General features: G+C 36.6%; 1 protein-coding gene across 1 annotated transcript in view; it reads left to right on the top strand.

Annotated features, from left to right (window-relative positions):
- Positions 1 to 14,260, top strand: part of MALRD1 (MAM and LDL receptor class A domain containing 1) — a 290,404-nt gene that overhangs the window by 209,509 nt on the left and 66,635 nt on the right. Inside the window, exon 32 of the mRNA XM_075022465.1 lies at positions 4,392 to 4,593. Coding sequence (XP_074878566.1) covers positions 4,392 to 4,593 — 202 coding nt within the window. The remainder of the gene's footprint in view (positions 1 to 4,391; positions 4,594 to 14,260) is intronic.

Genomic DNA, 14,260 nt, shown 5'->3' with positions numbered 1-14,260 from the left:
CGTATTCCAGTTGTAATCTGAGGGCAATTTTTGGTTGGTCTACTTAATTATTAATGTTTTGCTAGATGTGGTTAAGCAGTGTTGTAGATGCGGGGAGGGTTTTGTAACAGTGACACTCCTCTAGCTATTCTCTAACATATAAAACAATATTCAACAACAAGCATAATGTAACAAGAACTAGTAGAATTACTGTGGGATGTACTATTCCATTTAAAGTCCCTGTTGTGGTCAGTGACCATCCAAATAAGGTATCCTACTGCACCACCACAATAACTTCTTAAAGCACTTCTCTATTGTGACAGTGAATTGTGATACAATTTTGCTAATCTGATTTGTGGGCTTCAGAGAAACAATTTTGCTCTGCCTCTGGTGTAGCTTCAGTCCAAGGAAGATGTGCAATGATGACTGCCAAGGAATGTGAAGAGTTCAAAGGCATGATCTAAAGGATGTAGAGCAGAAAACATAGTATAGTTATTCACTGGAGTCAATGGGAAGTTTCCCCAGCTCACACAAGTCTCTGGTGCCTAGTGAGGTGAAAACACAAGTTGTCTTTCACAAGATTTTCCTGCTTCCTTGATTCCTGGTGATTAAAGACTGTATGTTGGGAATGGTGGGAGAATACACCTCTTGCTATGCACCCATCAGATCTGCATTGGTTTCTTGGTTATTAGTCAGTTCAGATGGAACATAGTAGCTTCCAGCATGCCAACTGCTAGAGTCAGGCAAGATCAGGAAGATAATATGCTATCTTGAAAAGTCAGCATGAGGGTACAGGATAGCCACATGACTTGTAACTGCTGATGACCAAGTAGAAAATAACAGTTTATATTCCGTGACCTTCGAAAGTACATGCACCTTCCCCATCCCCAAAATGAAATAGAAGCTGAAAAAAGAATTCTGAAGTTTTTAACACACAGGACATGCTGTGGAGAATTAGAACTGAGTCATGATTTTAAGGCAGGGAAATGGGATTTGCTAAAGAATGCTGTTCACATATGGACTACAAATGAACCAGCTGGCAAAGGCACCTTGGAGAAAGACCAAAAAGCAAGTATAAAAGCTTCACTCACGCATTTGTCTCATGCAGATTATCATGCTAAATTCTTCTTAAAACTGCCATGGAGTATGTATTGGTTATCTTCACTCCTGAGCTTTTCACTCTGCAGTCAATGAAGTGATAGCTCTGTTTCTGTTGATTCCTATTGTTTGTGATTCCAGTTGTGTGTGCAATCTAGAGATGGTGTCAGCACAGAATGAGGAATAGACAGATATAGTGACTAGTTAGTACAATGCATGCTTGTTACTTTTAAATTAAAATGATGGGATTTAGCCCACAACTAGATCAGTAGTAGCTGGAACACAACCTCCCCAGACTGATAGATACAGAGTTGTTTAATGGGACTTTGCTACAGGTTTTTTTCATTATATGCCATATAGTGGGGTTCATCTTGCTAGCTTTTTCCTCTTTCACACGTTAAATTGTTTCCACTACCAAGCTAGCTTGTACACAATTCATAGGATGCTGTGTAGGGAGGTGTAGTCTCTGGAGGCCCTAAGAATCACACAGCTGTAGCTCTCCAGGGCTCTAGGGAGCTCATATCCATGAGAATATGCTCTACCTTTCATGTGCTGTATATGTTTACACAGGCCAGCAAAAATCTTGTATATGTTAAACTTACTTCCTGATCTAGAAGATGCTTCAAACTTTCAGTGACACGGGTAACCGCAGTGAAGAATACAGTATTAGGTCTTATAATTGTTTCTTGACTTTCTCTGGGCACAATCTCTGAGAGAATAAGATCTGTATCCCCAGCTAAAGGAACAGACTACCTGGGCTTCCCGTTTTTCTGAACTCCATTGTAATCTCTTTTGATTTAGCATGTATTTTAAAATATGTGTTATGCTTTTAGAAATTTCAGCTAAAAGTTTTTGAAGATACATAGGAACACAGACCTTTCCCTGGCATAGTTATGGACTGATAAAGACTTAGAGAAGTGAAGTAGAAGTATTCAGGAGTACTTTGGTAGGAAGTGGGATTGAACAATTTCCCCAGGAGTGTACATGAGAAATGGAGCAGATCTGGGAGCTCACCTGAGATTTCCTATAGACCAGTGTAGAGACTTACACTAAATGTTATCAGTTTCCACAGGTTACCTATGTGCTTATTATGAGAAAACATACAACAGGTTTAAACTCGAGTCAAACCTAACTGAGGACACAGCCACACAAATTAACACAACATATTAACTAATCCATAGTAATTACATATCTTCATGCCCTTACTCTACAGTAAATATGAGTTAAATCTTAAAGAAAAGAAAGACAAGGCATATAAAATTACCTTACATCTATGAGAACAGAAGCTGATGTCATCAAAATGTTGCACTTTAGACCCAGTTAGACTTGCTGCCACTCCAGACCCATCAGACAGTATACATACAGCAGGTTTCATGATGGATTTATTGTTTGTACTGAGCTTGAGCTGCAGGGTTGATCTGTATGTACACAGAATGACTCCATGCTCCACCTGAGACCAGGCTTAGTACGGACACAATGCAATTTCTCTGTATGTAGACAGAACTGCTGAAGCAGGCAGCATGCTCTGAAAGTTTTACTGTGAAAAACTTCTTCTACCAACCTGCCAAAAAAGAATGGGAAAAAACATCCGATCTTAAACAATGGGCCAGTCTTTAACTGTCCTGTTAAAAGAGACTCTGGTATTGTCTTCAAATGTTTTTGAGTCTTCCTTCTTCCCCAACAGTTATTTGTGTAGCTGTGAGAATTTACAATGAGATATATAGAAAGCGATATTATCTCAATATTAACCTTCAAAAAGTGGAAAATACCACTGCATGATACAGTAATAGCTAAAACCATACTAACGCTATTATGTGCTGTAAAACTGTAGATCAGCAAGATTGTTGTATTTCATGATTGGTAAAATAGTGAATGGTTCCACTGACACATAGAGGTGTTGTAACATAGTCCTAACCTCACATGTAGAGTTAGTCTAATTAAGGGTTTCAACTTATTAAGGCCTTAGAGCCTGATAATGTGATTACACACAGTTTTTCATTTTTTTTAATGGGCTGAAGCAGCTATTTCTTCTCAACACCTGTCGTTTTAGCCCTGCAAGATGCATGCTTTTAAGAAGACATTGCTGTTACTCAGTCCTGTAAACAAACATCAGGCTTGTCAAAATTAGGTCCTGATTCGGATTATTGTATGTCAGTCTTCTTGATCTTCCTCTCCTCCAAAAATTAAATAACTTGCAAGAGTGCTCAGGCATCAGAGATATTTTAATCAATACACCAACTTCCATAAAGTATGTGGTTCACAGTGCCATTTTTAGCTTATTTGTCCCACTAGGTTGGCTGTGAGAGTCAAAGGTATGCAGTTCTATACGTCATTAGTATGGGTTTGAGTTTATAACTTTCTTGAGTCTCAGGTTTTGTGTTCCATCATTAAACTGGGAACATGAACCCATGGGTCACTTGAAAATTAGTCTAAAGGCTTAAGAGATGGATGTTGTTGAAAGTGATGGGGAGAGGATAATGATTAAAATATTCAGTCTCCTAAAGAAATAGTTATCATCTGGAATGTCTAGAATATGCCAGAATATGATAGAATATGCTTACTTTCATCCCTGCAGTTCTTTTTCATTATTTCTGACCTGGTTTAGATTGTATAGGTATTCTGGACCTGAGTGGGAGAGCAACTACCTGGGTAAACCACTGAATTTCCTGTGCTTGGCATTAACTCATCAGTTGTTGGTTAATTGTGATTTCATTCATTTTTATTCTTATTTCTTTCACTATTTGATGATTTTATTTATTTTTATTTATGGTTTTGCTAAATATGCTTGGGCAAATTTACCATGACTGCTTGAAACACCATATTATAAATTGCTTGTACCAGACAACAGACTTAAATCCCTAGATGCTAAGCCTTTTATTTATATTTCTGAAAGCTTCACCCAGTCTGTTAACTATAAGGAGAGCACCTTTTAGAGATGAAAGCATAGCTCAAGATCCTTCTCAGTCTTTTCATCAATGTTTAGATGAATTTGGGGTTAGGTCTGTACTCATTAGCTTCTGTATGTCAGGCCAAGACTGTCTGTATTCCAGTTAGTGATTGTATTAGCAGTTCTTTTTATTTTATTTTGCTTTCATAGTAGCTTTTTATTTGCAGCTGAACTAGAATTAACAAAAGTATTCAGAAACATTTGGTCACCACCAATAAGCTGTGGGTTGGAAGCATATCTAAGAGGGCCAGTGCCACCCAGGCAGGTAGCTGCACTACTGGGCTTGGGCTATGTTACTCTAGCCAGCTGCTCTCCTCTCTTGCTTAATGCTGATTCAGTTGCATCTCTTGGGCTTCATTGTCAACAGGTATACACAGTTGGAGATCATGGAATGGATATTCTCTTCTGGTCTTCTAGTAGAAATGAAGAAAACAAATGGATGTATGCCAATGTAGTCCTCTCCAGCAACAGCCCTTTCAGAGTCGCCTTCGAAGCTGAAGTGGGGTGGAGTGAACCCGCAGAATTTGCTCTTGATGATATTTCTTTCACCCCAGAATGCATTGCTGGAGGTACGCTGTTACACATATATATACAATACATGTTTTCTTTTCAGAAGGCAGAGGAAAATTGTGGCATTTCGTGTTTGAATGTATATCACAGTTCCAAATTCTGCAATTTTCTCTTTTTAAATTATTGCAATACTGCTGTGCTTTTTCTTCATTCCAAAAAAATGTAGAAAATAAATGGGCGCAGTAGAATCATGCAAAGTATGTGTTTTTCAAGGGAAAGAAAAACATGTTAAGGAAAGAAGGATCAAATTTATCATATATGAGCCTCATGGCAAATTTTTGACTAGCGCATTTTTCCATAAAGGAAAAGAGCCATTATACCTATCAGAGGGACTCCTATCTGTTTGTTGGCTGAGTGCAGCATCTGAATAAAGATATTTGCCCATGGATTGTGGAAGACAGTTTTTTGTTATATTTAGCAGTTGAACATACAAGTAATTATAGTAACTCAGAATATTACTGTCATTGAGGGCCTGTTAGTGTCTATGAACCATACCTGAGAGAGATCTACCATCACTGAACTGTATTGGTTTTCTCCTGCATGGAGTCAGAGAAGGCCTTGTTTGGGATGAAAGAGTTTTATGAGTATCAAAGTTGTTCATAATTATTTAAAAAAGAAAATGGTTAGTTCTTTTGTCTTTGCTTTCTTCATAAAATATCTCAGCAATAGAGCAAATTCACTGCCAGGCACTTTCAGAATTTACAATCTCACTTCTGCTACACAAATCACTTGAAATGTGTAAAAAAAAAAAGAGTTAAATTCTAACACATTATAATGCCATGTTTATTCTGTGAGAAAGGCAGTGTTTTACTCTGCAAACAAAATATAGCATACTATACAGTATCAGAAGAAAAAATATGCGCAAATACAGATTCTGATGGGAATATTGGCCATTCCTTATTTTAAAGTGTCAAGAGGGGAAGAAAACCAAAGTAACAGAAAACTTTTTGTGTAGATCTTCATTCATAAGGAACAACTAGGAACGATTATGGTTAAATGCCAATATGAATGTTATAAAAAAGTTCTTGAATAACATTTCTTTCTATTTATACATCTCTTATGGTTCAGATAGGATAGCCTGTGCCTGAGTTAGTTGTCATACTGTCCAAGAAACTTTTTTTTTTAATTGTGATGACTAAGCAGCTCCTTGGAGAATTAACCACATGTTGATTAAGGCTTAAAGTGAAAAAATATGTTCATGCAAGGTAGCATTTGCTCAATCTCAAGCTGAACAAAAGTTTTGTGTATTTTCTCTGAATAATACCACCAGTAGGCTCAGGCAGATACTATTTTTTAATATTCTTCAATGAGCTGCAGACTACATACATAAACAGGTGCTTGTTCTACCCTTATTATGTTAATCACCTTTGTTAACCATACCTTAAGAATTACTTAGGCTGTTTCATGCATAATGTACCATAATAGAAAAGGAAATTTTCAAATTATATATTTTAAGTACCTGTAATTAACTGGAAGACCTAGGTCTATATTCCAATAATGTATATAAATCAATTTTCTAATTGTAGTGGAACATTTACTTTGGTAATTTGTTATGAACAAGCATTAATTCAGAGAAAGGAAAAAATCTTCCATGGAAAATGTATGTTAAGGTATCCTGAAATAATCATAACTATAAAAATAAGGTAATTTTTATGGAGCAACATTTTCTAAGCACCTTATTTTTCTCCAGAAATTTTCCATTTTTAGAATACTTCAAAGTATCTAACATGTATCACACTCTGTCTGTCTTACAAATATGATATATCAGAAGGAAAACCTTAAGAAAATTTATTAGAGTTATATTGGCTACTTATGGTTTGTTGGATAAGTCAAAAGCTGATACCTTATCTACATGCAACCACCTAAAAATAAATCAGACAGTCTTACTTGGTCATCTAGGCTCTTTGCCTAGCTGCAGAAGAGGCAGACATCTTCAGGAGTTAACTTACTTCTTTCTATGGTAAGCTGGCAATCAGCCTGGAATTAGTTCTTAGAAGCTGCAATACTTACGAGATGGAAATAGTAGTTTATCTTGCTCTATTCTGTATTATATCATTATTATCTCATCTGAAAAACAGACTTTTCCTTGGACAGTTGACATGTTTAACTTAAATGCAGGATACTTGCCTTTGAATTCACTTGTATGCTCCAGACAATTTCTATGTATTTTTTATGGTGATTTCTAGAGGTATAAGAAGGATCTGTACCTGAATTCTTTATGAAATATTTTTCTTTATAAGTCTATTCTTTATGCTGTCGCAAGAGTGGCATAAATTATATTACCCTAAAAGCAGCCTAGGCAAATCTTCTGGTATGGCCAATAATGGATACCCAAGGAAATGTATTAGAATGAAAGCAGAACATAATAAATTCTGCCCTCCCCCAGTCTTTCACAAACTGTATTAATTTGGTTCAGAGACTTTCTGAAGCTCTGAAGGTCATTCTTTCTGATGGCTTTCAGCTGATTTTTCTTCTATGAATTAGCCAGTTCTTTCAGAATATACACAAACTTTCAGTTATTATTGGAAAATCGTTTATAATTTAGTTGTTATTGGAAAAACATCAATTGGCAAACCTTGGTTGCAGGAGGTCTTTTTCTTTTTCATGTGTTTTAATTCCTGTCACGTTGCATCCCTCTCCCATGCTCTGCTGTAGATCATCTTCTACTCATTTAAATCCATTACTTGGAATTAGAGTATAGTGTTCTATCCTTACCACTATTTTTCTTTATACCTCCATTCATAACCTTTAGCTTGCATTCAATGTGCTGTCCTAGATCCATCCTTCTCAATCCTGATGCTTCCACAGTTCCAAATTCTACTAATCCGCCTCTGTTCCTCAGTTAATTGGGCATCCAATTCAGGCATCTTATTTTTGCATTCTTCACATTTTTTTTTGCCTCCACCAACCACTCCACAGTTGTATGTGCACCCTGATAATTCTGCCAGTTTCTTCTATCATACATCTCCCTCCCTGCATTTTACAGTCAGTCTTACTGTTGTTCCAGGGGAGTATATCTCAAAAAGGAAAAAAAAAATAAAAATTGTCTAATGGAAGGCAGTCTGCTAATGAGTTTGTGACTTGATACATAATCTCCTTTCCAGACAAAAAAAAATTATATCTAGATGCTGTTACTTAAGACTACTGACTTTCTGGGTTTTTTTGTGGTTTTATACTATGCTGGGAAGAGTCCTATCCTAATAATCTTTGCTGGCCAGGTAGGCCAAATCTGTGCTTGTGAAGAGGCAAGAGAACTACACAAAATCTGTATAATAAAATAAACCACAGCACTTCAGGAGGAAGAACCTATCTCTGACTTTTTAATATGGTTCCTGACAAAGAGCAGCTACTATGGAGGAGGTGCTATTTTTTACTAATAATTGTTTCTGGGTAACCTCTTAAAAATTCAGATGGTAAAATTTGAAGATACTACCTTCAAATAGTATAAAATCACTGCCCTGTAGATATTTGAGCAAGAACATTTTCCTTTAACAGAAATGGTGGGAAAGTTTACCTACTCCACTGTCACTCCTGCTTTGATTTTTGTTCATCATGTTTATTCAAAGACCTAGCACAAAGAAAAGTGTATTACCTGCAGTACAGGTTTTATGTAATGTTCTGCCTTTCTGAAGATAGCTTTGCTGCTGCAGATGTTTTCCCTCTCTCTGTATTATTATTTTTCAGCTTGTCTTTAATTACTTTGGGTTTCCTGAGGCAACATGTTCTAAATAGAAGAAATCACAGTTTAGCTGGTTAGGAGCTCTAAGCAATAAAACATTACCGGCAGCTCTAATTCAGCTGTGGGTTTTATTTGTTTATAAGGAGTCAGCCCTCATTAGCCGTGGGAGTTTCTACAGATCCAAGAATATTTCTGAACACTTAAACAAAGTGTGGTCAAGTTAGTCCCTAGCCTACTGCAGACATAACTTCTAGCTGATCCCAATGCATAGAGAGCTGTAGTGCCAGCTGTCAGTGGCACAGAATCTAGCTTAGTTCAGAATTAACTGCTAAATGAGATGTACTTTTACCACTTTTCAAGGTCTATTATTTTCTGCTGATAAAGGTGCGTGAAGATTTTATATTACAGGAATTAGTGCACCCTAGGGACCAAAGAATTTAGTTGTTGCTCAGTTCTAAACATCTTCTTTAAACTTCTAAGTACTACCTTGAATTTTTAAAAAATTACTTTATTTTTATTTAATATCTTAATTTTTAAAAATAAAAGTTAAAAACTGTTTCCATTTCTAGTTTCAAATGGACTAAGAGTATCAAAATATTGAATCAGATTTTGTATTCACTAATAACTTTCTCATAGTATTTTCCAGTTCAGCTGAAATAAGAGGCATCACAGTAATTCTTAAAATTTCTGCTTCTACTTAATTTAATTCCTAGCATTAATCCAAAGACACCTAACATCCAAAATTTATTCTGTTTATGTAAATCAGAATACTATGTTTCATCACTCACTCATTACTGGAGAAATAAACTCAATGGACAAGTCTGTGTAATTTAAATAGTGAGGAATTAGATACATAGCACTTTTATGTATTGGGAGAGTACGCTCAAGAAACAAATAAATAGTAAATATATTTTGTGACCTCTTCCAGAGATCACCCAAGCAAAACATTTGTGTTTGTGGAGACCTTCTGCTGGAAGAAGGTAAATCTCAGTACAAAGTCAGCACTGACTGCTGCTCCAGCCCTTTCATGCAATGAAGTTACCACCTGCTAGCCCCTCTCTAGCAACAGCTGTTTGTGAACTCATACTTCTAAATAGTACTGCTTTAAGTAATTGCTTTATGTTTTAGTTTATTCAAAACCAACAGTGTTGACACTTTAAGATGAGTATTTGGGCTGCAACTTGGGTATAAACAGAACTGCAAACATCATGTAGTGCTCTAGGCTCTAGAGTGTTTGAGAAACCAGAATATGCTTTTCCACCATCAGTCATGCCTTCTGTGTTTATCACCAGTTCAGTATTAACATTGCTTAGTGAAATAATTAACAATTCAAAGAAAATAAATCCAAGTGTCCTTCTGTGTCTTCTCTTCTACTCTACCTTTCTGTACCATTCTGTATTTTTTTCATTTCTTTTTTTAATGTTTGCTTTCATAGTTTACTTCCCACAGCTGCTCAGTGCTATCTGAAGTATTTTCCTTCTTTTATTCTGTTTTGTGAACTACTTTTTATCATCCTTCATAATTTTATTTTAAAGCATTTTATACTTCTGTGCCTCAATTTTTCATCCATTCCTTTCTTTACAAAACATTTAAAAAAAAAAAAAAAGTCTTTTTAGCCTATCAACACATGAGAAAAGACTGCCACTGTTACAAAATTCCCCCTGGACCCCATTGCAGCTTCACTTTCACCTGGAAGATTTGTCTGCAGTAGAAAATATGATTATGCAAGGATACATTGGAGATAAAAGGGCAACTCAAATAGGCACAGACAGGACATGTTGTCTCTAACACTGTGTCATCTGGTCATGGTGGAATTGTGCAAAACCCAATGCTATTTCCCAGACTGCTGTGGGTTGTTTTTTTTCTAATGTTGTCATAGTTCTTGACTTCACTGCACAGGTTACCAACAAAAGGATCAGATTTGCCATTTAGGTACTGAAGTACAGTAAAACTTTCAGTGGTTGTTGATGGCTTCCACTTAGGTGAAAATTTTGCTTTGACATGCCATAACTCATCCAAGACTTCCCATTGCTCTGTAGCAAAACACAAACTAGACCTGCTGTAAAGTTTTTAAATAATCCATACATTGAGCAAGCTTACACTTGTCGTGAAGAAACAAATAAAAGAAGCAAATCAGAATCTGTGAATTACAAGACTGGATTTGGCTCTACATTCAAGCTCAAGCCACCTAGTACTTTAAAGGTTTTTTTTAAAAGTGCGCACGAAGACTTCCCACTACCCTAATACCTAATATCCTCCAGAAATTGAATCTTTGATTTCTTTGAGCCATCGTAAGTCAGTCATGAGAGACAGCTAGATCCATCCCTATAGATCATCTTTCCTAATTTTCTAGAAAAGCTGATATTACAAAGAAGTTCTGGGACAAAGGAAACCGTATTTCAATCACAAAATTTAGAATAGATACACTCAGAACTTCAGGTCAGCCATAGTAAGTAAGGACAAGGTGCAACTAGCAATATAACCTGTCTCCAACAGTTATGGATGCCTGGGAAAGAGTATAGGAAAGGGGGAACTACATGTACTGTTTCCTCCCAATACATTCCCCATTGCCAGCCATTTGTAATTCAGAGTCTTCCTGAGCCATACATAGTCTCAGAATAGTGATCCTCGAGGTTTTTTTCCCTTGAACTTGTCAGTTCCCCTTTTAACAGCAGGGATTTTTTTTTACATTCAGGAATTAAATTATATGCTGATCCTTGTATGAATCTAGGCTTACATTCATGAACACAAAAACTGTTCAGTGCTTTCTCATTTAGGTCTTGAAATGTATAAAACTTTTATTTAAATCTTGCTGATTCACTCTTCTGTTTGGTGGGTAGGATTTCTCCGAGACTCCTCCATGTTGCAGTTTCAGATCTTACAGCAGATGTATGCCTGACAGACCCAATGCTGAAGTTTCTTCAGAGCAAAACAATTTCCATTGACCTCCAAATAACATCAGAATTAGGCCTTGTCTAATATCAGTATGCAATATCATACCAAAAAGGTATGATAGGCGCAGGTTCAGGCACCAAGCTGAGAAGGAGGGTGTCCCAAAGGGCCAGAACTACAGACCATTCTCTGTTCAAGGTGGAAGGAAATAAACTTTAACACTGACATCTTCTGATAAAAACTCTCTCAGATGAGTATTTATAATTAAAACACTGCAGAATGAAGATAATTTTTAAGACTTTTTCATTGAAGTATCTTAGTATAAGAATAGTGACTATAAAGACTATTTCCATATAGCATAGATAGCATAAAGAAAGAGTAAAAAAAAATAAAATCTATGTGGATAATGAGCTAATGGTCACTGCTCAAGGTTTTCAAAATCAACCATTAGTCTGAGCTACTATAATTTTAGGTATTATGTGGTATCTTGAAGGTATCTAATTTTCAGAAAACAGTGAGTAGCCATTCTTCAGAAGTCAAACCTCTTGTGATTTTGGCTCAGAAACCACAGAGCAAAGCACTTATGCCTGGAAATGCTCATTTCATAAAATCTTGGCTAGTTATTATTTATTTGTTTCCCATAACATACATTGAGGACTTTTTCTCCCTATTTTATCTCTGCTTTATGGAAAACACTCTTTGAATCCTGATTATCTATAAACCTTCCCTGGTCTTTCTGCCTCAGACTTCCATTTGCTTCACAAGAGGATCTGTGTGTTTATATACAATGATAACTACCTCCATAATTACTTCTTATTGTATAATGCTATCTACCTGCCAACTAAAAAGAGAATGACATAAAATAGCCTCTATAATTTGGGGACTGGAAATGTCCAAAACATTTCTGTTTTCAGAGTCATAAAAATAAAGAAACCTGAATTGAAACAAAAAAAAACAAAATATGAAATGATCAAAATGTTTCTCCTATACAGACCCTAAACCAGCAGACCGGCAAAAGCATTATGGGCAAACTAGCCAGAAAACCAGACAGCCTGGAAACCATCCATTTGCAGATAATTTTATATGATTTCTGGCACTTTTAATAGATCCCATTTCACTCAATTTATAAGAAAAACATAAATAACACCTGTATCTAATTAAGGGACAACAACCCCAAAAGTACAGTGGGTGTTTGTGTGTTGCTTGTGCAAAAAAATAGCCTGGTGGTGCAGAGAGAGCCTTGCTGAAGGGTGTGTGTGCGTGTGTCCATGTGTGCATGTGTGTGAAGCAATAGTGAGGAAATCCTGCAGTGGAACAGAACTCATCTGACAAAGGCTTAGACAAAGTCAATGATCCATCTCTGAAACTCCCAGAGCCTGAATGCAGCAGATAGTGGAAGGGTTAACTGCCTGAGTTGCTGATACTACAGTGTTAGATCACGGGGAAAAACTCTGTAGAGGAGACTTAACTTCTGATTTCTTTAAGTTGCAGAGCCAGGGGAATCACTGTTAGCTTGTCTGCTCATGCTTGCAGTGAAGCAGAAATCTCTCTCAGGTTGAGAGCTCAGGGAGTTTCTTTCCTCAAGGGCAAGTGATGATTCAGGGGGGGCTGCTGGGGGAGCCTGTCTGTAAAAACAAAGGAGGGGAAGAGGAAAGCAAGATTAGTAGTGAGAGACAACTGGGGATACCGGGGATGTTTGTGAATAGTTTCTTTACTTAATTAGTTTCTCCCTGAAACCAATCAGAATATGGTTTAGATCCTCATTGCTTGGCGGAAATAGGGCATTTCTGCATTTTTGAAGAGTAAAAATTTTGATCTGGGGCATAGTACCTTAGAGAGCTTCTACAGCCTGTTTCAGTATCTTCCAGTGCACAGACATAGCTAGCAGAAAAGCCACAATTTTCTGTGGATTTCACAGGAAGGGAAACTGGGAATAATTTCAGGATAAGATAGTTACACTATATAAACTAGCATAATTAGTGGCAGGTCCTGAATGCAATTATGTCACATATGTTTAAATAAATATATATAATATCTTCGTCCAAATCTTTCAGTTTCTCTCTGCCTTCTTATACTTGTACAGAATACTGAAATCTTCTGATTCAAGCTAGATGCCTTTTGGGAAATTAAAAATCTTTGGATTTATTAATAGTTTATTAAAATAGTTTCATCAATATTGAACCTCCAAAACCCATCTGTTTACACCAAAAACACCCAAGCAAGCCTCAAATCACAGAGATGATATTTTGCCTTGCTAAGTTTCTTCATAAAAATAAACATATTGCCTTGGAGGGATGGAGAGAAATCATTTTTGGAATGAAATAGTTTCATGATACTGTCTTAGAGAGAAGAAAATTCTCAGATTCTTCATTATATAAAATCTACCTGCCTCCTCAATAAGAGTAAATCACAAGCTCAGGTTTATCTCAGAAATTATGTGGATCTTACCATAGTTGTCTTCAGGCCTCTTCTCAGCTGATGCTAAATTTGTACCTGTAGAAGCTACTTTTCTTTAGAAGTTGAGAAATAAAAGATTTAGCATAATGTTGTGTTCCTACCCCACCTCTGAAAATGTGCTGATTCCAAGGAACTACCCTTTTCTCCACTCTAAACCTGTCCTGTAGTCCAGCCTACCTCGTTTTGTTGGAAACTAAGGCTTCACAGCTTCTCCAGTTCTTCATTGCTCCTAAGAAATAAATAAATCCATCACAACAGCAGTCATAGCTAGCAATGCCTGGACTGTTCTTAGCAGAAATATGGCAAATATTGCCACATTGCTTTCACAGGTAATCAGTGTGTTCCAGCCAGAAGCAGTAGTTCTCTGAGTGAAAACTATAAATCATAGCTTGATTTTACTGGCAATAAACCTGTCTATTTTCCGTTATGTTTGTATGTTAGCAAACTGTGATCATTTCAAATAAATTCTGCACAGACATATAAAACTCTGAAGTCATTGGGCCATGCTCTGTTTTTGTTAACTATGGCTTTGTAAGAGGGTCTCTGGGATCCTTTTCAGCACCCTGCCCCATCCTTCTGTGTTCTCACAAGGGGAAGAGACTTAAATATTCAGTTGGCCAGACTTGATTTCCCTCTTT

Source organism: Buteo buteo, chromosome 2, assembly GCF_964188355.1.
Source record: "Buteo buteo chromosome 2, bButBut1.hap1.1, whole genome shotgun sequence".
In the NCBI taxonomy this organism is placed as follows: domain Eukaryota; kingdom Metazoa; phylum Chordata; class Aves; order Accipitriformes; family Accipitridae; genus Buteo; species Buteo buteo.
This window is presented reverse-complemented; position numbering and strand designations above follow the sequence as displayed.